Source organism: Pteropus vampyrus, unplaced genomic scaffold (genome assembly GCF_000151845.1).
Source record: "Pteropus vampyrus isolate Shadow unplaced genomic scaffold, Pvam_2.0 Scaffold347, whole genome shotgun sequence".
NCBI lineage: Eukaryota > Metazoa > Chordata > Mammalia > Chiroptera > Pteropodidae > Pteropus > Pteropus vampyrus.
In genome coordinates, this window is record NW_011889128.1 from 1830822 (window position 1) to 1855550 (window position 24729).

The 24729-nt window shown below is 42.6% G+C and overlaps 1 protein-coding gene and 1 non-coding gene across 3 annotated transcripts in view; both read right to left on the reverse strand.

Annotated features, from left to right (window-relative positions):
* Window positions 1-24729, reverse strand: part of SGF29 (SAGA complex associated factor 29) — a 28714-nt gene that overhangs the window by 3393 nt on the left and 592 nt on the right. For both annotated transcript variants that reach the window (XM_011378743.2, XM_011378744.2), the window contains exons 2-4: window positions 10272-10360; window positions 6010-6085; window positions 5019-5091 (exon numbers count right to left, since the gene is read on the reverse strand). In XM_011378743.2, the coding sequence (XP_011377045.1) occupies window positions 5019-5091; window positions 6010-6085; window positions 10272-10346 (224 nt within the window). In that variant the 5' untranslated portion in view covers window positions 10347-10360. The remainder of the gene's footprint in view (window positions 1-5018; window positions 5092-6009; window positions 6086-10271; window positions 10361-24729) is intronic.
* On the reverse strand, window positions 9628-9752 carry LOC111731040. Its single transcript, XR_002776925.1, has one exon. It is a non-coding gene; the product is annotated as a U6atac minor spliceosomal RNA (small nuclear RNA).

Sequence of the window (24729 nt, forward strand, 5' to 3'; positions counted from 1 at the left end):
CCCAAAGAATACTTCAACCGCAATAAGCAGGAGACGCCTTGTGCTTTTTTGGGCCATTCTCCAGGCTATTCCTCTAGTGCATCTTCAGTAAACACCCAAGTGGTTCTGAAGGCCTTCATTCAGTAGGAGACCATAGCACAATGCAGTGTCGTAGAAGGTGTACCAGAGAATGTGACCTGTGGGGTTCATCAGGCAGAGGCCAGAAGACAGGGTAGGGAGCAGCCTTGGCAGAGGGAACTGGGCAAACCAAAGCAGGGAGGGGTGAACACCTTGCCCAATACACTCGGAGAACCACAGTTTAGCATGGCTGGTATAGGACAGGGAGGACTCACCCAGAGCCACCACAGGCTTGTGAGCACTGGGACAAGGGGCAATCAGGCATTGAGGAAAGCAGAGGAGTAAATACCAGGAGGCCAAAGGGAACTCTGAAAGTCTGATCATCGCTGCTGGGCCTGTCTGGAGGACATAGTTTTATGCAGCATTTCCTAAGGAGTATTCCGTGAGATAGTAATGCAGTGGTTCTCGCCGGGGTTGGACATCAGAATCCCTTGGGGAGTTTTACAGGATATTTACATAGTCTCAAAGTATCTCCCGTAAGATACTTAATAATTACATAATGGAAACTGGCAGTACCTTGTCACGGGAGAAACCTGGAAGAGATCACCTTAACCCGTCTTGTGCCTTCTAATATGATACACCGAGGACAGCATCACTTCTGTGCTATTACTGCCAAAAGTATAAAATCTGAATCTAATTGCGAGGAAACATCTGACAAACCCACATTGAGGGACATTCTGCAAAATCACTGTCCTCTGATCTTCAGAGTGTCAAGGTCATGAAAGTAAAGACAGACTGAGAACTGTTCCAGACTGAAAGAGACTAAAGAAACACGAACTAAATGCAATGGTGATGATCTATGCTAGGAAAGTTTTCTTTTGCTACAATTAACATTAGTGGACAGAAATAAAATTTGGATGAGATCTGTAGATTGGCTGACAGTTTTATTTCAGTGTTAGCTTTCAGGTTTTTAGAAATGTACCATGGTTATATAAGAACATTCTTGTTTTTAGGAAATATTGACTGATGTATTTAGAGGTCAAAGGGTATCATGTTTGCAACAAACAGTTCAGAAAAAATATATATAAAGACTGCTGAAGCAGATGTATTAAATATTCCATTTCTCTAAGTCTGAAATTATATATAAAAATAGAAAGTTAAATCAATATCAGTGTCTGAGCTCCACCCCAATCAAATCAAAACCTCTGGGTACAGCCAGACTGAGAACCAGTGTGGAAACATATTCCACCACCAGGCAGGTTTCTGAAATACTGAATTAAATTAATGTTGCAGACCTTAGCAGAGCCTTTAATACTTTAAATTGCATTATGAGTCTCTAGGAGAAGAATGTAATATTCTCTTTCCTAAAGTTACTGCAGTTCCACTGCAGAGATTTGAGGAAACAATGTTGTGAGATCATTTTGTTTAAAAAGCAGTTTTCGGGACTGAAATTTCTCCATCTCAGAACCATAAAAGCTTCAGGTCATCTCCATCCCAGGCAAAGCATAGTTCCCTACATTCTGATAGTCGGCCAGCCAACCTGGCAGCAAACCAAAGGAATGGTGTCACCTCAAGAGGTCCGCTTCACCTATGACTGCTGAGGAAGGGCTTCTTTCTGGCTGACAGTCTGTTGGATGCAGCCGAGAGCCCTGAGCCCTAACCTCCTTCCCGGCAACCTCAGTACCTCCTGCTGACCATTAGTGAGGGACTGAAATAGTGTGGGCTACATACAAATTCCCAGTGTAATTATTTGATTAGGGTGACCTTTTAAAAAGACAAAAGATAAAAAATAATGTGCTTGAAGAGCTAGACAGAAAGCAGCTAAGCCAAGGATGCTGTACAGGTGGGGCTGGCGGGAGCTGCCCTCTCCTCCGCCCACCTAGAGAAGGCTTCTCAGCACGCCTCAGCGCCGGCTGCGGTGGGGGAGGTACTGCAACAGGACAAACGTAAGAGATGTTAGCTTCTCAGGTACATGGCTCCTTTGTCCAGCTCTTAAGTGGTCTGTGCCAGGGGTGAGGAAGGAGCTGACACATCCTGTGATGTGCCAAGACTAGAGTGCTGCTTCTGGTCAGCAACATGGAAAAACATCCATGTCGCAGGTGCCCACCAGTAAGTGGTCTGCTGTCCAGGCCCCAGTGCCTGGCTCAGAAAGATGGTTCAGGCACTAAGACAGGCATTCATTCTCTCCTCCAGGCTCTTAGCCGGTGATTCATTCAGCCCTTGGAAAGCTAAACTGTACCTCTGCCTGAAATGGCTTAACCACTCCTTAAACTAACGTCCCTAGCTGGAACTCTGAGTGACCGAGGCTATTAAGTTATACACCATCTGCGGCCAAAGTGTCACTGAGGACACCATTCTTTATTCTGTTCACTGTGCCCTTATACAGCTGAATCTTGAAAAATGCCTTTTGAACTAATGTTAGAAAATAACTTGTTCCCACCTGGGAATGGCTACCCATCCTCTACTGGAATATGGAAAGTGAGGCCTTTGATCTTGTTTCCCTGTGACTCCTGCTGCCAATGTGCCACTTCAAAGCCTTTTTAAGAAAGAGATGATTGTTAGATGAAGATGAAGATGAGGAGTTCCTTTCCATTTTCCGCAAAGCAGGAGGAAGAAGACCAGTGAGGAGGCAGCTGCAACGCACAGAGCAGTAAGAACAGCAACACTTCTCAGAACTGGGGCTAGTTCCTGAAGCGGGCTCTTGGCATCTCTTCTGTTTCCAGAGGGTCTTAGTTCATCTACTTAGGAGGTGAGCTGACGCATGTCATAGCACCTGGATCAGTGCTATAGGAAAGCATGGTAACGTTTGTTCTCCTCCAGCCTCGGAGCTCCCTGCAGGCAAGGTTGGTGTCTTCATTACTTCACTTGCTCTCCTACGCCCAGCACGAGTGAGGAGGCCTCACTCAGGGTTTAGCAAACGAATGGAAGCACGTTTGACAGTCTGCGAAAGTGAAATGGCAGCAGAATTGCAAGAAGCTGGGACTTGCAGTTATGGAACAAGCTTAACTCTAAGTAAATCGATGCCAGAGAAGAGCCCACACAATACTGGTTTCAGAAGCTGTCACCTCACTTTGTCAGCTGGGAAGGGACAGTTTGCCTTTTATTCTCAAATGAGCATGAGTTACTCTGACTTATGCAAGCCAAACTTAGGGAAAGGGTCCAACTATGGCCAGATGAGAGAAATCTGCAAATCAGGGAGAAGATACGGGTGGGGAGGGGTGGGCTGGAGAACTAAGAAGGCAACACGTCCGATCAAAATTCACTGTCTCCTTCCAAGTCAGCCCCACACTTTTGTTCTGCTCCCCAACCTGGCACAGGGAACCCCATCAAATCCCTTTGTCCAAGCTAAAAACCTTGGAATCTTCAACTTCTCCACTCCCGACTGCTCCCCAATTTGATCAGAAACTGCCCTTAAGCTCACTCTTGCTTCTCCATCCCCACAGCCAATGTCTCGGCTCAGCTCCATCAGCATCTGCTGTCTCATCTCCTAACGAGCCTTCAGTCTCACTCAGGCTACTCTACACTCGGCAGCCAAGAGTTTCTCTCCTGCTTTTGGATCTTCATGGGCTCCCTCTGGCCTCCAGGATAAAGTCCAGGAACCAGAGGTCCTCCACATTCCTGCCCTTCCCTTCCCCAGTTCGCTGAAGTTCTTCAACAAACGCACATGCCCTGCAGGTCCCCCCTCATGACTTCTGCACACTCTTTCTTCTCTGCCTGACTGCCTACCAATCCCTATCAAGCCTCTCCTCCTCCCTGAGGCCATCCCAGATCCCCAGGCACAGTGAACCCCACCTCTGTGGGCCCACCAACTATACTGTCCTGTAAATATTTTTTTAGGGTATCTCTCCTTTTCGGACTGTCTTTGAAGGCAGGATCCTCACTATCCTTGTGTCTCTATATGGAGGCTGCCCAGCATCAGACGCAGGGTAAGCACCAGCATAGGTCTGCCACAGGCAAAGAAAATACGGGAACATGAACATAGGAAAGAGCCTGTGAAGAGCCAGATGGGAGGACAGGGAGAGCCCTGGAGCCGTCAGTGATGCATACGGTGCCGACTCCAGCACACCGCTGTCACCCCCACGTCACCCACACGTGCAAGGCCGTGTTACATAAACTGTAGGCTGTGACTTGTTAGTGAGTCATGAAATTAATTTCTTGGGTAACAACCAGCATTTAAAAAAATAAATAAAACAGACTATACATAGCGACAGTAAAAACTGTACTTCTTGTTCCGATTCTGCGATCATGTACATAGAAAATAAATGTGTGTGCCGTAGAAAGGCATCATTGCACCATTCTGGCAGCTACTAAAGAGTACAGACTTTGGGTTTACTATTGGGGGCTCCCATTAACTAGTTGTGTGACTTTTGGCAGATGATGTAACCCCCTGGAATATCAGTTTCCTCATCTGTTAGAAGGGGATAACCCCCATTTTAGGGCTGCTCTGACTATTAAATATGTATATAAAGTCCTTGGAATAGTACCTGTCGTACAGTAAGCTTACAAAGAGTTTTTGTTGTTATTGATATTATTATTATTAGTCCAGAATAGAGAATGTATTTCCTAAAGGGTGTTATGGGCAAAGAGTTTGAAAAACACTGGTCTTAGGAACTTTATATGCATTATCTCATTTTATGTTGACAATTCTCTAGGTAGTTATTATCCCTCTTTTAATGATGGAGCAATTGAGTCTTAGCTGAAGTGACTATCCGAGGTCATGTACCTAGTAAATGGTGGCACTGGGATCTGACTCCTGCCCTTGCTACCATCTACAAAATAGGGACTAGGGAAGGACACAGAAATGAGTTCTAGGGAAGGTGGGCCCCGAGGGAGAGGCTGGGGAGTGGGAACTTCTCATCTGTGGCAGGAAAGGCAGGTGGGAGCTGTGGTCTGTAGGCCCTGGCAGCCCAGTGCCTGGGGGAGGAAGGGGAGGCGATGCAGGCCCGTGGCACGGTACTTACTTGCACTCGGCCTCTGCGTCTGCTTTGGCTGTTGTATAGAGTCCACGCAGCTTAGTCCGGTAATAGGGAGAGACTGCAGAGTAAGCACAGGGAGAAAGAGGTATGCATGAGGGGCAACTGGCAGTAATGTGGCGCTGCTTCCAGTACACCGGAATCAGACCCTGGGAGGCAGAGAGGCCATGGACTCTCACTCAGGCGACTCTACACTTGGCAGCCAAGGGTTTCTCTCCTGCTTTTATATCTTCATTGGCTCCCTATGGCCTCCAGGATAAAGTCCCCTACGTTCCTGCCCTCCCCTTCCCCAGCCATGTAAGACTAGTTCTTTTTCAACAAACACACATGCACTGCAGGGCCTCCTCCGTGGCCTCTGCACACTCTGTCCCTCTATGCCTGACTGCCTACCAATCCCTATCTGCTTTAGTACCTCAGAAGTACTTCCTGAGGCACTTGAACCCCACATACAACAAGTTCTCATTTTCATATGGTACAAATGCTATCACTACATCTAAGAGAAGACTTTCTTACCTTTACCATAGCATGAAACATGCAGAAAATATTTCTCAGCACATGAGAAAACAGAAAACACTCTCAAAGCTACTCAGAGTTGGGACGCACAAGCCCAGTAGCCTATCTGTGGGCCTCGGGCACATGCAGGAACAACAGGAGGGAAGCTCTAGAACACACAAGCTAACTGGGCAGCTTGTGTGCTCTAAGGCATGTCCCTAGATGCAGCCTCAGTTTTACTGGGTTTCCAGTCCCCAGAGTTGGGTGGATTTTAAGCTTCCTCAGTGCTAGGCAGTCTGTTATGTCTCCTAGGTCACCTTAGGTCACCCAGCCGAAGGGAAAACTGTTTCTCTGGCCTAAGAAGCAGCTCATGTTGGACTATGCAGATATATGCAAAAGTCTCTTTTGAAAACAGCAGCAGCCATGTTCCCAGTCTTGGCCCACACCCCCTTCTCACCCGCTTTCTCTCCTGAGCCCAGCTACTCACTCTTGTTCTCTGTCTGCATCCGCTCGTGGGTCTTCTGGATGTTCACTAAGTTGTGTTCACTCCGCGAACGCTCTTCCTGCAAGGCCAAGGTCACCAGGACATGAGGGGCGCCCTTCACCCTGCTGTGGCGCCTGCATCCCAGGCCAGAGGCCCCATAAACATGGCTCTCATCTTCTAGATCTAAACTCAGGCTCAGTTCAAAAGGATATTTTTCCCTGACTAATGCAAAAGCATTACAAAAGGCATTAAAGTTAATCATAAATTATACATTTAATGATTCTCCTTCATCAAAGAAGACAAACTAATCTACAGATTCAATGCAATCTCCATCAAAATTTCAGCTGTAGAAACTGACAAGCTTAATCTAAAATTCATATGGAAATTTGAGTGACCCAGAACAGCCAAAACAATCTTGAAAAAGAAAAAAAACATTGGAGGACAAACATTTCCCGATTTCGAAATTTACCACAAAGGTACAATAATCGAATGATGTGATGCTGGCATATCGAACAATGGAATAGAATTGAGAGTCCAGAAATTAATACATACATCTATGAACAATTCACCTGGGGAATGGGGATGGGGAAGGATCCTGGTACAATTTTTCCCTACATCAGTGGTCCTGGGACCAGGGCTGCAACTGAAGATGCCGGAAGCATGATGATCCCTAAGTAAGAAATTCTAACTACACTTTTTAACCTTTCAGTCAGAAATTCTAAGTGCCTGAGGGGGTGGGTTGTACCTTCACTCCATCTGGCAAAATGGGTTAATGGTGAACACAGCTATACTGCCTAGTGGTCAAAATAGCCCATTAGTCCTGTATCTATGTAACTCTACCCTACATGAATGGGAATGGCTGCGGAGAGGGCAGGGATGGGGACATGCGGGATGGGACACTTGCTAGACTTGTGTTGCTGCTAGCAATCTTGACCAGCACAGTGGCTGAACCTAATGCCCTTCCAAAGGTAGAAAAGTCTGAGTAAGAATCAACGACAAATGGAAGGAAAGAGAAATAGTAGTTGAGGGTAAAAGGAAGAATGGGTTATGCCATGTGGCAAGTTCAGTATTAATACCTCGAGAGGCTCAGAACAAAAGAGCAATATTAGCTCTTAACTCAGTTACACCAGATGCCCAAAAGGGTGAAGCCATTTATTTGCCAAGACCACCCTGCTTTTAGACCTAGTGGAGTCAGATGGAAGCATGCGAACCTCAGGGGCATCCCTCTGAGAGGCATTTTAGCTTTATGGAATGATGATAAACTGAACTAACTGCTGATGACAGAATGGAATTCTAGCAATGTGTCCATTATCTTCTATTTCTTTAGCTTTAAATTTTTATTAATAAACAATTTTTAGAGCAGTTTTAGGTTTACAGAAAAATCGAGCATATAGTAGAGAGAGTTCCCATATACTTGCTTTCCCTAGCAGTTTCTCCTTATTCAACATCTGACATTAGTGTGGTACATTTGTTACAAGTAATGAACCAGTACTGATAATTATTAACTAAACTCCATAGATCAGATTAACGTTCCCTCTTTGTGTTGTACATTCTATGGGTTTTGACAAATGCATACAGTATCATACAGAATAGTTTCACCTCCCTAAATATCCCCTATGCTCCCATTAGTCATCCCTCCCTCCCTTTGAATCTCTGAAATCACTTATCTTTTTACTCTTTCATTTTGCCCTTTCCAGAATATAATATAGTTGGAATCATAGCGGTATATAACCGTTCAGACTGGGTTCTTTCACTTAGCAATATGTGTGCCAGCATGCTTTGACCTTTAGCTTTCAGGTTACATCCCATTATAAAGGATATCACTTGGGAAGGATTTTCTAGGAACCGTTCTATCCTGGGCAACTGGACAGTGTGGTACATGGCTCTCTGCAGAATGATAACTGTGCAACTATAAACCTGGATGCTGGAATGCTTACAAAGGTCCCTAGGAATAGCAGCACATGCCTGATGTGCCTCACTGTGCTACGCACAAATACATATCAACTTTGTTTTTATGAATGAAAAGCTTCTAAAAATAATAGGGAAAAAAAATGAGTTTCTGATAGGACTGAAGCAACAGGGACCACATGGTGGGTCCATATTCCCTGGAGAATAGCCCCACCTTGAGACCAGGAAGGTTCTGAAAAGCTGCATGATACACTCAGGCTAAATTACATCCAGGTGTGACTACCACTCGACTAACTCTAGTATAGGGCACCCAACATTTCTGGGTACAAAATACATACCCTAACTGCACCCAGGCCATTAGTACAGAGGAAAACAAAATGCATGGCACAGTAGGCAACACCAGCCCCAGACCGAAAAGGGTGTGCGCGTTGTAGGACAAGTTGAATTCATTTTTAATGAGAAGCAGCATTCAAGGGGAGAAGATTTGTCAACTAGAATAAACAAATGTAAGTGAGTTCTCTTAAAGGAGGCAGGCAGGGGATGGGTGTCAGCCTGGAAAGATGGTGAAGCTTTAGTGAAGTAGCTCAGGCCAACTCAACAAAAATGCTGGATGACTCTAGGACCCATCTGTGCTGGGAAGTGGCTCGCACCCTGATGCACCAGGGCCTCTTGACACATGCAGGCTAAAGTAGCCTTGGGGCAATGGCTCTCCAAATCTGCTGAGCCCCAAGGGTTCACCTATGAGAATCTTATGGACCTCCAAACCTATGGAAGCTCTCTAGGGGCACTTGTAATTTACATCAATGCACCATGACTACTCTTGACCCAAGAAGTGGTCAAAATAAGACATACCCTGAAGTATAGTTAGCAGAGATAGGACTTATACTCTGAATATCACCTGTCCTCCCCACAGCAGGGGGGTGATCCCTGCTGTCTGAAAGCTCACAATGGAAACCAGTCTCAGTACAAGCCGGTGAGCTGGGAAAGGGTGACTGGCTTTATCCCCAGCAGCCTTGGAACCCAGAAATAATTGAATTAAGGCTAACTATAATAAAGCCTGTTCAAAATACCTGGTAAATGGGCAGGGCCAATTCTGTTGGAAAGACATAACAAATAGCTCTACAATTCTTACTGATCTGTTCTATAACGAAACTAAATTTTACCATGCCCATACTTAAATATCATGTAACACATGCCACTGTCGGTAAGCTTCAACTACCTTATATTATAAGTCCTGTGACAACACTGATATTGATGACCAAATGCACGGGAGACTGAGTCAAAGCCTTCTCAGAATGTAACACTCATGAAAAATGAGTGGTCTGAGGAAGAGCTGGATTTGGCTAACCATCAGCTAATAAGTTTATCATAAGGTACAAATAGTGGCAGATGAAGGGGGGAAATGAGTAATCAAATTAGTACAACAATAAGAAAATGTACGTAACAGCTCTATATTACAGATTAGTTGTTTCTTTAAGTCTATCCCTACCCGTGGCTCCTTCAAATGTTAGGTATATTCATACTGACACTATTGCTGTATCTGTAATATAAATGCCTTAGTAAAAGTAGATGTTCCAATATGATCGTTTTGCTGTAAGAGATCATAGGCCAATGTCCAGAAGAGTACCTTGTACTTTGTCCACAAGAGCACAATGTACCTTGTGCAGTAAAAGATTAACTCATCAGGCCTGGGTTTTCTCTTTTCTTTTTTTTTTTTAACAGTGGTTAGATACCACGAAGTAGGTGGCAATGCTTTAACCGTACACATGTTGTCAGACCCGAGGGCCTCTTCCGTCCTTGTCAAGGGGAGTGCTAACCTTTTCTCCTTTATACAACACAGGCCTGGGTTTTCAAACCCTGAACATTCCAAAAAAAAGGTTTGGCCCTTGACCAGCTTCTGAGATAATGTGTAAACCCTTAGACTATCTTGTCCGTTAAGAGTATCTTTGTTTACCTGGAGTGAGGAGGTGGAAGGAAAAAGGAATGACTCCAGTTGGGTACAGGGCACTTTTGTCAAGCAATGAGATGCTCCGAAACTGATGATGATTTTTGCACAGCTCTTTGACTACAGTGAAAACCCCTGAATTGTGCCCTTTAAATGGGTGAATTATGTGGTGTGTGAATTACATCTCAACATGGCTGTTATTAAACAAAAAGAATCATGAGATCCTGCACATGACAGATAATCCAACGGGAATGGTAGTCATGCTCAACATTCCCCTCCTCCTCTTACCTTCATTACATCACCTTGGTCCCTGCATGTCCAATCTCTCTAAAGACAACTCCCACCCACACCTCCACAGCTCAGTATCTCAGCCCATGTTCCTCTCTAGGAGTGGAGGGCTGTGGTCTTTTACCTGCGTTTGTTTGATCAGCTGATGGAGCTCTGTGAGAAGTTCTGCAATGCGGGAATCAGCAGACACCAGGGCCATGGTACATGGGGCACCTGAGGTGGAGGGAGTAACAAAAGAGAACATCATTAATTGCTGTTGTGAGTTAAACTGTGTCCTCCAAAAAGACGTGTTGAAGTCCTAACCCCTGGAACTTGTGAATGTGGCCATACTTGACAATAGGGTCTTTGCAGACATAATTAAGATGTACATTAAGATCAGGTCATACCAGAGTCGGGTAGGCCCTTAATCCAACGTGACTGGTGTCCTTATGAAAGGAGAAGAGACACAGACACAGGCACACAGAGAGGAGAATGCCAGGTGGGGAGACACACATGCACAGGGAAGACGGCCATGTGACAGGGGCAGAGATTGGAGTTAGGCAGCTACAAGCCAAGGAATGCCAAGGATTGCAAGCCATCTCTAGAAGCTGGGAGAGAGGCATGGAACACATTCTCCTGAGCACTCAAGAAGGAACCCATCCTCCATTTGGGGACTAAGCCAACCTCTTGATTTTGGATTTCTAGCCTTCAGAACTGTGAGATAATACATTTGTTGTTTTAAGCCACCCAGTTTGTGGTAACATGCTGCAGCAGCCCTAGGAAACTAATACTGTGGCAAGTTGTCTTAGAATTCTACCATAATCCAATGACATGTGTGTATTCAACATATTTAGCCAAGTGAAGGAGTACTTATTTAATAACTTCCAAAAGCAGCATGCCCGAGCCCCAGCTACTATCCTGACAAATGATTTAAACATTCTGGTCTCCATCTTTTTAAATCTGTAAAAGAAGAATTCAGATAAGATTGTATATGAAGGCACTTTCCAAGTCATAAAGCACTGTTACTACTTTACTGTAGAAGAGAAATTATTTTTTAAAAAATCTGACTTAAGGAGAGTTGAGTGTATTCTGATGAAAATAAAATGCAATAAAATGTAATTAAGAAAAGAAGAAAAGACAATTAACAGGCAATAAAAAATGTTATTATAACTAGGCAAAAAAATGACATGACTAAAGACAAAGGTAGATTGGAAAACAATGAGAAAAATTTTTAGGGTACTGAAATTTTGCACGGTACACTATCTTCTTAGAAAGGTTGTTCAATTAACACATATCTATATCCATAGAGATCAGATTCACACTGAATAAACTCCCTCCACTAATAAACTGTGAACCCCATGTATTTAAATATTCATACTCTCTTAAAATCTGTTTCTATTTATTAAAAAAAAGTAATATACAAACTAGGCTCAGAGGGGAACTTCCCCAACTTGATAATGGGCATCTATGAAAACCCACAGCTAACATCATACTTAATGGTAAAACACTGAAAGCTTCCTCTTCCCTCCAGATCCGGAATAGGTCAGCACTGACTGCATTTCTATTAAATATCTAGAATGGGCAAATCCATAGAAAGCTGGAGGTCGGGGGTGGCTGAGGGAGAAAGGGGAGCGACCGTTAATGAGTATGTGGTTTTTTGGCTAGGTGATGAAAATGTTTAAAAACGAATTGTGGTGATGGCTGCCTAACTCTGAATATACTAAAAACCAATGAATTGTACATTTTAACCAGATGTACATCCCCATCCCCTCCAGCCCTAGGCAAAACTAATCGACTTTCTGTCTCTATAGATTTGCCTGGCTTATACTTGATTTATTTTGGTTACTGAATACTATCCCACTGTGTGTATACACCACATTTTGTATATCAATTCATCAACTAATGGACATTTGGGTTGTGTTTATTTTTTGGCGATTACAAATAAGGCTGCTATGAACACTCTTATACAAGTTTTTGTGTGGACATGTTTTTCATTTTCTGGGTAGATACCTAGGAGTGGAATTGCTGGATCACATGGTAACTCTGACCTTTTGAGAAACTGCCAGACTGTTTCTATTTTACATTTCCATCACCAACTTATGAGGGTTCCTATATCTCTGCATTTGTTTATCTTCTTCAGAGAACTGTCCTTTGTCAATTTTTATTGGGTTGGCTGTTTTCTTCGTTATTGAACTGTGTCCTTTATAGCACCTGTTTTTAATTTTTATGAGGTCTAATTTATCTACTTTTCTTTTTTTGCTTGTGTCATTGGTCTGTTTTTTTTTTTACAAGTGCTATACTATGTTTACCATCACAGCTTAACATAATGCATTTTAATATACAGAAGGAAAACTAGATTTTTAAAAAGTCTAGTTGCATTAGCTAGAACCACACAAAATAATGGATCTAGAGTTTAAATCAGAGCCTGGATGTGGACAAATCTGAGAACAATCAGCATAAGGTCATGGCTGAAGTCTTGGGGAATAATCTGCTGAGTGAGAAAAGATGAGCAGGAAAGAGCCCCACGAATGACAGTAAACGCTGGAGTTATGGACTGAAGATGGCAGTTCAGTGGGAAGTCCTGGGAAAGGATGGATTAGCCTGGAAGAGGGCTGTTCTCTCCTGCTAAATAAAGCAGGAGTCTCAGTTGGAATCACCTGCTTTCTACATGTCCACACCTGTGCACATTCAAATTGGGGAAGCCCCGTAACTTGACAAGTGGGTTTTACTTTTTATTTTGCCATCACAAACACTGACAGCAGGCACCTGTCTATGTAGCTAGGATAATCCAGTTATTGTGCCCTGATGATCCTACCTAAAACTTCAAACTTTGTCTTTGCTACTGCCCTCAGACCTGGGCCCCGCTAGCTGATGTCTGAAATTCCTACTTTGCTCAGAAAAGAAGCCAGAGACTTTATTCCCACCAACAAAAGAGGAACTATGCACAGCATCACCTGTCACCCCAACCTTCCCCTACAGAGGGAAGAACTGTCCCTCTACTTACTGAAAACCAATCCCTCCTCTGTGCTCTGAACCCATCTCCTCTTGGGCTGTCTGACACTCCTTTCCAATGTTTTATGAGCAAACAAGCATATTTTAGGAGAGCCCACCTTTAAAAAAAAAAAAAAAAAAAAAAAAGAGCTTCCAAACCCCATACTCGCCTTCAGCTCCCCATCCATCTCTGTTCTTCTTCACTGCAAAAATTCTGAAGTTGTCCAACCATGTGCCTCTATGTTCTCAACCCCATTTTACTTTTCAACCTACTTCAGTCCAGCTTCTGTCCTTACCAGTCTAGCAAAAACACTCTCAAGAGAACAAATAAACCTCCCAACAGGTCAAAGCATCAGATCCTTTCCTGCTTCATCCGACTTGACTTGTCAACATCTCGACACAGGTGCCCTCCTCCTCTGACTTCAGGACCTCCCTCCTGTGTGGTGCGTGATTGTGGTTCACCTCCACCTCCCTCCGGTTCCTCCTCAGTCTCTTGGGCTGGCCCCTCTCCCACCTGTCCTCTAAATGCTGGTGGTATTCCTCAGGGATTTGAAAGGCACTGTATACTCTCTACTACTTTCCTACTTCATACTCCGTCTCTCTCGTGCCCTCCCCCCATCACCAAAGCTAGGTCCATTTTGAATTTCCCACATCCACTATGCCAAACTTCTTTTTTAAGTGTAGTCGTTTCCCCTGGCTCCTGCAGGATACCACATCGTTGGCTATGAAGCACATGGTACCAACTTCCAAATCTATCTCCAGCCCAGATGGCTTCCCCAAGATTAAGAATCATATTCTCATGTTGGCTGGGCATCTCTACCAGAGACAACCCAAATCACTATTCCCGTCATAGACATTCCTTATATGACTCTACTTTTGTATATTAGAAATTTTCCATAATGAAAACAATTTTTTAAAATCAAAGTGTCCAGAAAATATTCAAAATTAGATTATAATGGTTGCAAACACTGTGAATATACTAAGAAGTCCCACAATGAATTGTACACTTTAAGTGGGTGAATTGTATGGTATGTGAATTATATCTTAATTAAACTGTTAGGAAAAAAAATCAATAACTCCAAAACCAAACTCATCACCTCCCTAACCAACAGACCCCCAAAACACCTACGTGGGAACATGCTCCTCCTCTGTTACATTACCTAACCCATTCAGCCACCTATGCTGGAAACTGAGTTATTTTCAACTCCGCCTTCTCCCTCAATCTCCATGTCCAATTAATCACCACTGTGGTTGGTTTGTCACTCCAATACTTCAGGACTCCGTCCACTCCCCTTTTTATCCTTCACTGTTTCAGGCTATATCAGGTCAATCTCCCTGTAAATTATGCAGCAGCCTCCGAAGTGGTCTTACTCCTTGCATTCTCATCTCCATCAAATCTACCCTGTACACAGCCCAGAACCATCCATCTACAAGACAAGGGTGGTCATACTGTTCCCTGACCAAAAGCTTTCAACCCCCGGCCTCCAGGTCAGGCCCTTAACACAGGACATAGGACACAGGTCTCCAAGCCTGACTCTCATCACTCTCTGCCTCACATTCTACCTTCCAGCAACACTGAACTGTTCTGCTTTGAACCACACGCCGTGTAATTTCTTTTCTCCATACCCTATATTCATGCTGTTCCCTCTATCTGGGATGTCCCTCTCACAACCAGATTACCCATAACCCTGTGTCTGATTTAACTTCTTATTCTCTCAGACCTAGCTTACTACCAAGTCACCTCCTCCACTAATCACCAACAGAAATCCCCAGTCTCCTAGTCTAGGTTGTTACCTTTCTCAGTGCTCCCATAACAGCCAGTGCCATCTCTCCATTACTGTGCCTACCAAATAATATTAAAATTCTCTTGGTGTATATTTGTCTCCTTCTCTAGCTTATCCAATCTCTGAGGGTGGGAATCACTTTATCCTCCGTACCGAGCAGGGACCTGGCACACAGTACCCATTATCCTTCCTTCTATTCCCATTTACTCCTCAACTCATGGAAGCCTGTCTCTCCCTAGTCCCCAGTGATCTGTGCTCCTAGAACTTTCCACTAAACTGAATGCCTGACAACACGCTGCTCCCCAAAACTCTGCTCTCTGGGTTTCTAGGCCTCCAACCTCCCCTATTTCTCTAGCCACCCTGCGTGGTCTTTCCGCTGCCCTCCTCCTCCACCCCCATGGAAGATCACCCCGGGGTCTTCTCATTCTCCTGAGCATTCTCATCGGCTTCAAGGCCCCAAATTCTGAAACTTCCAAATCAATACCAGCACTGTCCTCTCTTCAGGGACCCCAACTCAGATTTCCAGCTGCCACCTGAATGTTCTACTAAGAAGCCCCTCACACACTGCACGCTTCCTTTCCTGCACTGCTCTGCCCTCTGGATGTGGATTATTGGTGTCCACCACCGTTCAGCCAGCTTCCTAAGCTAGAAATTCTGGAGTCACTGATTTCTCCTTGCTCATCTCCAACCCCCTCACCTCCGTAATCAATGTCCATTCAAATTATATTGATTTTGCCTCAGAAATACAGTCCCCTCTCTCCTACCACACCTGCCACTATCTTAGTCTGGGCTCTCATATTAGCATACTATCAGCCTGTCTGTCTCATTGTGGTTGGACACAAGGCCTGTTTCCCTTAAGGAAAAAAAAAACCCAAAAAACAAAAACAGAACTCGAGAGTAGATAATATATGCACATAGTAAAAACAAAAAACAAAAAACAAAAAACAATTCAAGAAGTAAAATACCTCCTACTTCTTATTTCTTGGGTATTTCTCCAGTGATATCCCACGGATATACAAGAAAAAAGTATGTCTCTCTTAAAACCTTTCGCAAATGGTAGCTGCAGAGACAGACAGGAGATTAAGGTTGAAACATTCAGCAAACTAAAGTGAAAAAGCTGACTCATGTGGTCTGGAGGGGGAGTAGATCTAACACAAACCAGGCAGGGCCTAACTCTGCAACCAGCAGGCAAGAGTGCAGAAGGAGGGCCCTGTTTTTGAAAAGACCTGAGCCCTCTGACATTCAGCCCCTACACCAATTATTGGGTTCCCCACACATATAAACAGTGACATGTGACTTTTGAAACGCTTTTACCTTACCTCATTCCTATCCAATATGAAATAATTTTAAGGTGCTGAGATGAGTGCCAGGATTCTGGAGGATCACTTGGCCTACTGGGTAGTGAGTGCCCTGCCTAGGAGAACCACCTTATTTTATGATTGTATAACAAGCTACTGCCATCTCTAGATCCACTCAGTTATGAACTTAAATGTCCCCAGAAAACACGCTCTAAAAGAGGCAAGGTTTTCTCGGGCTCTCTACCCTGAGAACGCCATGCCTGTTGATGCAAAGCAAGTGGGAAGGAGTCACGCATGACCTAGAACCATACCTGACTGAAAGGCCAAGCAGTTTCCAGCTTGAGCAGGAAAGCTTCCAGCCCATGCTGCCTGTTACTAGAGTCCAAGTTCCCCAGGTGATCTTATCACTATTCTCAAACAGTAAGAGGCTAGGCAATTCATGCAAGGTTTTAGGTATTCATATTCATTTTGAGGTAAGGCTCAGTGCTCTAAACGTTTCAGCTTCTAGCACTCTCTTCTTTCCGCTGACTTAGAAGGCCACACCACTTATTTCTACCCACAGAGGGAACCACTATTCTGATATTTTTCACTATAGATTAGTTATGCCTGTTCCAGGACTTCATACAAATGTAATCATGCCGGCATTCCAATTCTTTAGTGTCTAGATTCTTTCACTAAATGTGTGTTTAAGATTCAACTATGTTCTTGAGTGTATCAGGAGTTTGTTCCTTCCTATTGCCAAGTAGCATTCTATTGTATAAACAAACTAGTTTTTTCACCAGTTCTCTTTTGATGGTGCTTGGGACTGTTATGAATAAAACTGCTCTAAGCAGTCATATATGATTCTTTTTTTATGGCAGATGTTGACCTTTTTTGGGTAGTTAGGTCTGAGATGTATATTTAATTTTATAACAAACTGCCAGACCAGACCCTTTTCCTGAGTAGTTGTACCATTTCCCACCCACACCAACAATGTATGAATTTCCAGTTGCTCTATATCCTTACCAACTGTTGTCATTTTATTTATTAAAATTTAGCCATCCTAGCCAGTGTGAAGTGGTATATCATTGTGGTCTTAATTGATACTTCTCTGGTGAGTAATAATGTTGAGCACTTTCTCACGAGCTCATTTGTTCAGGTCTTTTGCCTATCTTTTAATTAGGTTGTCTTTTCATGATTTTTTTTTAATTCATTTATTTTAATTAGTTGCAAGTATACAGTACATTGGTTAGACATCTATATAGTTCGTAAAATGATCCTCCTAATTGCTCCCTCCCTCCCCTGACCCTCCACCTAGCCAACGTATTAATGCTAACTGCATTCCCTAAGTCGTGCTCCCCATCCCTGTGTCCATCCATCAGCTACGAATTTGTACTTCTTTAATCCCTCACCCCATTCTCCCAGCCCCCAAACTCCCCTCTCTTCTGTTCGTCACCAAATTGTGAGTGTTTTTGATTAGTTTGTTCTTTTTATTCCTTAGATTCCACATATAAGTGAAATCATATAGTGCTTTTCTTTCTCTGTCTGACTTAAATACCTTCTAGGTCCATCAAAGCAATCTTTTTCCATCCTCTTCCTTTTTGTATGTAGGGGTCTTGTTTTCTTATACATTTCTTTTCCATTTGAGGTCTTTATTGACAGGAATGTAGTTGTTACCATTCTTTATTCCTGTTTTTGATACATGTTGTTTCTTCTTAAAGAAGTCCCTCCAACATTTCCTGTAATACTGGCTTGGTGGCAATAAATTCCTTTAGCTTATTTCTATCTGGGAAGCTCTTTTTCTGTCCTTCGACTCTAAATTATAGCTTGCTGGATAAAGTATACTTGGTTGTAGATCCTGGGTCTTCATCACTTTGAATATTTTTTTGCCAAGCCTTTTTGTCCTGCATAGTTTCTTTTGAGAAATCAGTTGCCAGTCTTATGGGTATTCCCTTATAAGTAATTATCTGTTTTTCTCTTGCTTTTAATATTCTTTGTATTTAACATTTGGCATTTTAACTATGATGTGTCTTGGTGTGGGCCTCTTTGGATCCCTGGTTTTTAGGATTCTCTGAGCTTCCTGGGGTTTTATGTCCATTTCCTTCACCGGGTTAGGGAAGTTTTCCATCATTATTTCTTCAAACAGCTGTTCAACATCTTGATTTTTTTCAGGTACATCAATCAGATGGATATTTGGACCCTTAATAGTGTCCCATATGCTCCTTAAATTATTTTTATAGTCTTGGCATCTTATCTCTTGCCATTCTGATCGCATGTCCTTGGCTTTCCCATCCTCTAGACAGGGCATTTGATCCTTTTCTTTATTCACTTTAATTCCTTTGTTTACCCCATTTAATATACTTCTCATCTCAAATAATGTGTTGTTCATTTCAGATTGGTTCCTTTTTATAATTTCCATTTCCATTTTTATATTTTTTTAATCTCTTTGTTGAAGTTCTCACTAAATTTATCTATACTTCTCAAAAGGTCATTGAGTATCTTTATAGCCAGTGTTTTGAACTCTGCATCTGTTAGATTACTTGACCCCATTATACCTGGATCTCTGTTCTGTTCTCTCATATGGTTTCTGCTTCTTTGTCTTCCCATTTTAGCTGCCTTTCCATGTCTGTTTCTATGTACTAAGCAAAGCTCCTAAGTCTCCCGGTCTTATTAGTGTGGATTTGTGAAGTAGGTGTCCAGAGGCACAGTCCTGAGAAGGGCTCAGCTTCAAGCCAAATTTAGCCCAAGTCTCTGCCCCTCCAGGGCCACCTGTTAAGATTCAGCAAGCAATCCACAGATGCTGTGCTTATAGTTGCCTCAAAAGACCACACCAGAAACCAAGGCCAGCTGCCTCCAGTGTGAGTCTAGGCACTGCTTAGCAAGGAGCACCTGACTCTCTGAGGATACACCTGGATGTATCTTGGGTGGGGCCACGAGTTGGGGGAGGCGGGGTTTTAGGGAATCCTCTGGACGGAGTGACCTCTGTTATCCAGCCTGATGACGTCAGGGCTATGGCGGCGCTGTGTCAGTGCACTGGAAGTAAGGAGGGCTCAAGAGGGAACAATGGATACCATTGGCACTTCTGTACAGAGAGAATCTAGCCTTGGCCCTAACTCTGACAATGTCTCCCTGTAAGTCCCTGGTGCCCCTTGCGCTGCCAAATCGGCACTGGTGCTGAGAGCGAGCAGGTCCGTCATCGCGAAAGTCTGCTCGCAGAGGCGGCCCCTTTAAGAGGTGTCTGCCGCTGCCGCTGCCTCCTTTTCACTCAGTCGCTTGAGACCGGGCAGCTCCATGTCCTCGCCCCGTCCTACCTTCTGCTGTTGCAGGGTGCTTTCTTGGATTTCTGCCTAGTTATATGGCTTGTTCATCAAGATCCCAGGCGATTCTTCCTTGCTGTTGCTCCTTGTGTCCATCGCAATTTGATTTGGTCGCCAGAGGGATGTACAGAGCCTCTATCATCTTTTTTTTTCCTAGCTCCTGTCTTTTCATTATTGATTTTTAGTAATTAGTTACGTATTCAAGATACAAGTCCTTTGTCAGATGTGAATTTTGAAAATACTTTCTCCTAGTTTATGGCTTACTTATTTACCTTAATGGTGTCTTTTGATTAGCAGAGTTTTAAACTTTAACTTATCAAATTTTTAATGGTTATTACTGTGTTCCCAGATCCTAAGCTACTCTTCTGTTTTCTCCTAGAAATTTTATAGTTTTAGCTTTTACGTTTATAGTCTACCTCAGATTAATTCTGTTTGCCGTAAGGTAAAGGTCTTTCTTATCCATATAAATATCTAGTTACCCCAATTTGCTCTTCAATCCTTCTAGTGAAGTCTTTATTTCAGGTATTGGATTTTTTGGTTCTAGAATTTGCATGTTTCTATTTTATAGCTTCTATTTCTCCACTGAGATTTCTTGTTATAAGAAATATAAGCATATTTCTATTTCAATTATAAGCACATTTTTCCTTTACATATCTGAGTATAGTTTTAATAACCACTTAAAAAGTCTTGTCAGTTAATAACAACATTGAGTCATCTTGGGGTTGATCTCATTTGATTGCCTTTTCTCACAAATATAACTCATATTTTACTGTTTCTTGTGTCTAGTAATTTTGGACTATATCCTGGACATTGTAAATGATATACTGTAGAATCTGGATTGTTACATTCTTGCGAGTTTGACATAGCTGAACTCAAACTCCCAAGAGATCCCCATGGTAGGCATCAGCTGAAATCTGTACAACTCTTTTAGCTTTAGCTGAGCTGCTTGCAAGCGTGCTCCATGCTTGTCTAGTTCAGAAGTTTGGCTGATTTTTAAAAATAACAGCTTAATTGAGATATAATTCATATACCACATAATTCACTCTTTAAAAGTGTTCAGTTCAGTGTTTTTTTTTTTAGTAAATTCACAAGTCTGTGCAACCATTACCACTATCTTAGAATATTTTCGTCACCCCAATAAGAAACTTGTACCCATCAGCAGTCACTCCCCATTCTCTCTTCCTCTCAGCCACTGATAACCATTATTCTACTTTCCATCTCTATGGATTTGCCTATTTTAGACTAGACAGTTCATATCAACAGAATTATATAATATGTGGCCTTTTGCATCTGGCTTCTTTCACTCAGCCTAATGTTTTCAAGGTTCATCCATCTGAAACATGTATCAGCACTTTATTCCTCTTATGGCTGAATAATATTCCATTGCATGGATATATCTCATTTGTTTATCCAATCATCAGTTGATGGACAAGTAGATAAAATTACTTTTATATGGAGAATCTGAACACCTTCTTTGTGGCAGTCTTCTTTCCAAGATGGGCCTTTGTCATGATGTCCACAGGCATTAAAAGCAAATAGGAAACTCACAAATAGGAAGCTGACATTGTTCTGGGTATCAGCTCCAGCTCCTGTCCAGTTACTGCCTGCTTCTGGTTGCTCTTCAGTACCTTCAGATAATGCTTTTAAAAAATATTTTATGCAGCATTTATATTCATTATTTGTGAGAGGGCTGGCCTGATATGAACTACTCCACCATTGCTGAAGCAACCTCCGAGTGTCTCGCCCGGCACTTTTCCTCCCTTTTGGTAACAGTGCTTCAATTTCCTTTTGGGAAACTGTTCCTCACCTTTGTTCTAAGGATGGGTACACGGCCTGGACTACTGAAAGTATTACATTCTTCCTGACCATCATTTCTGGTTCAGGAAGAAATATGAGACTCAAGTCTGGCCAAAACCAGTTTTAGATCTTTTGCTGGAGCTATCTGCAAAGAGATATCTTTTTCAGTTTTTGGTTAAGAGAGTAGCTTGGAAGCCTGTAACTCACAGAGGCTTCTGCCTGCCTGAAAGAGAAACCAACATGGAGGAAAGCAGAACTGAAAGATGTAGAAAATACCAGTGACATAATTTAGTCTTCTGGATACAGCCATGCCTGAAGCTGGTATATACCTAGAACTCTTCAGTTAGAGTTAATACCTTTTTCTACTTAGGCTAGTGTTTGGGTTAGTTTTTTTCTTTTCTGCAACTAAGAAGTTTGACTACGAAGAAGTATTTCTCAGGGACAAAAGTTGCAGGGTGAAAGCATATATATTAATTGCTAAAGTCCCCGCCTAAAACAGCACTCTGGCCTCTATACTAGAAGCCAAGGCCCCATACAAATTCAAGCATCCTATACTTAAACCACTCTAAAATTAATCCCATAGGGCTTAAGATAATCCAAGTTTTGTTCTGACTCAAAGAGACACAAGGCATCTAAAACCTTACACTCAGATTTCATACCCTCGATCCATCAAGAATGTACATTCATTAACTGATTTTTTATACGTTAAAAAGAAAATAACAATTTTTTCCCCTAGTACCTACCCTGCTTCTGTACTGGAGCTTACACAGGGGATTGTCATTTAAACCTTATAGCAATCCTATAAGCACAGCCTCTTTATAGCTGGTGAAACTGAAGTTCAGAGAGGTTAAGTTATGCAAGCTACGTAACTCAGGAAATCCAGGTAGTTGAGCTAGAACTGCAAGACTGAAAACTCTAAAATCCACGTTCTTCCTTTCAATTCCATGTTCTGTCACGACTTCACAAATTCAATAGCAAAAGAGATCGTGGAAGTTGAGGCATTTGTCTATTGTAAACTGCCAATCAACTTTTGGGTTATTATGAGTACACTGAAAGCATCACCAATGAGATGATAATTTATTGTGGCATCTGAAAAAAAAACAGGTAGAAAAATAAAGGTAGTAGCTATTTCTTACTGAGTACCTACCACATGCTAGGCACTTTTACATAGATTATCCTATTTAACCCTCTTAACAATCCTGCAAAGTAAGTCCTATTCGTTTAGTACTGTGGAAACTGGAATCTTGGAGAAATAAATGACTCCATCAAGGTCATGCAAGATATAAGTAGCAGAGGTGGGATTCAAATCCAGATTTGCCTGACTCTACAACCTAAGCCTTAAGGGCTCACACAGCCCTTTAGCATCATCAACATCCCACTGCCACTGGTTCATGTACACCAAGCTACCTTCCATTCCACGGATGTAGTGACCACAAATCCTTGAGTGACATAAATTAATATTTTTTCCAATGTAGATGATGCATCAAAAACTTAAATGAGATTCATTTTTTAAACCTTTGTAAGAATCTTTGTATACAAACTTAGAAATCAGAAAAAAAGGCCTGTGACTTACCTACCACACGTCTCCACCTCCAGTGCCTGAAAGTTGGTCACTAAACCTAGAGACTGTAATGGACCCACCTACTGAGAACAGGGTGCCTTGTGGTTGGGCCAGGTATTTATAAAACAGATACTCTGGTTTACAAAACACTTTCAAGGCATTGTTTCAGATCCTGGACAGCATCTCTCAAACAGCCCTCATCTACTGACTCTACCCTACGATAACCACATTGAACAATTCCAGGGCCCCCATCCCAAACAAGCAGACTTCCATGCTTCTGTTGTACCTGCCCAAACTGTTACACTTGCCTGATGCCCTTTAATCCTTCCCCTTCTTCCCCTCGGGATCTCTCAAATTTATTCACCTTTCAGGGTCCAAATCAAATGGCAGCAACGTTAACACTTTACAGCAGTACTTGCCAATCTTTCTACACCGCGGCACACAGAGAACATGGCCATATTTGTATGGCAGTATGGCATACTGGGGTAAAAGAACAAAGCTGCTTACAGTCAGAAATGACTGGAGAGAGATCTGGCTGCCCCAATGCCAAGGGCAATCAAAACTTCCAAAGCATCTTACACAAACTTTCATTCTTGCACTTGCCACATATACAGCGACTAATTGTTTCACTTGTCTCTTCTGCCTAATGGTGAGCTCTTAGAAGAGTGGGATGCAGTTTTATTCATTTTACATTCTTAGCAACTAGCAGAGGGCCTGGCAACTACTAAGTCCTCAAAACAGAATGCTGAACTGAATCCTGTAAAATAGTCTTTCAAGTTAAAAACAAAGCAACAATTCTGAAGCTGTGCTATTCAATATCTTTTCCTCCCCTACCCCAGGAAAAAAAAAAAAAAACAACTAGATGCTATCAACATACTCTAAGAGGGATTGTCTACTTCCCACTTATGGAGAAGAGGTACTTCCCTTTTATAAATTCATTTATTTAATAATATTTATCAAGCACCTACTCTGTGACAGGCATGAGGGATATTTGGCAGTGAGAGAGACAAACAGTTCCAACCTTGTTCTTAGGAAACTTAACTCTAGAAAGGAATACAGACATTAAACAAATAGTTCCATATACTTATCCGTTGATGAAATAAACACTCTAAAAAGGACATATAGGACACAATATAGATAAATGGATAAATCTCAATAATGACAGATAATGTCAAAGAACTGAAAACACAAATCATCAGGCAGAAAGGTGCAAGTGCCAAAGGGAATATCTACAATGAAACACCCAGTAGTGAAACTTTGAAGCCTCAAGGATAACTATGTGCTGATAGATTGATGGAGGCAGAGAGAGGAGAAGCAAAAGACACCAAGAATAATCCAAGGTGTTTGGCCTGAGCAACTGGAAGAATGAGAAGGTTGGAGAAGGTGAAAGGTAAAACTCAAAATTTCAGTTATTTAAGAGATGTCACGTGAGAGCTACATATAAGAACCTGGAGTTCAAGGCAGAGAACTGGGTTGAGGATAAAAACTTGAGTTAGCACAACAGATGGTATTTATATTTAAAGCCTTGAAATGAGTAATTTCTAGGAACTGAATGAAGAAAAAAGATGAAGATAAGGCCTTGGGGCAGTACAACCACTGAAGAAAGCGGGGCAAGAATGAGCAGAAAGGCCAGAGAGAGCTGAGGCGAGGGACGAGAACGCTGCCCAAGCCAAATGAAGGTGTTTCAAGAAGGGGCGGTGATCAGCTGTATAAAATACTGATACGGGGCTGAGAACTAAGTTAACCCTGATCCTTGGTGGCTCTGACAAAGAAGCATTTCAGTGTAGTGGGGGCAACGCCTGACTGAAGTGGGTTCAAGAAAGCCTGAAGGAGAAAAGGTGCTAGTGAATAAACACTGAAGCTCTCCTTGGCTGCA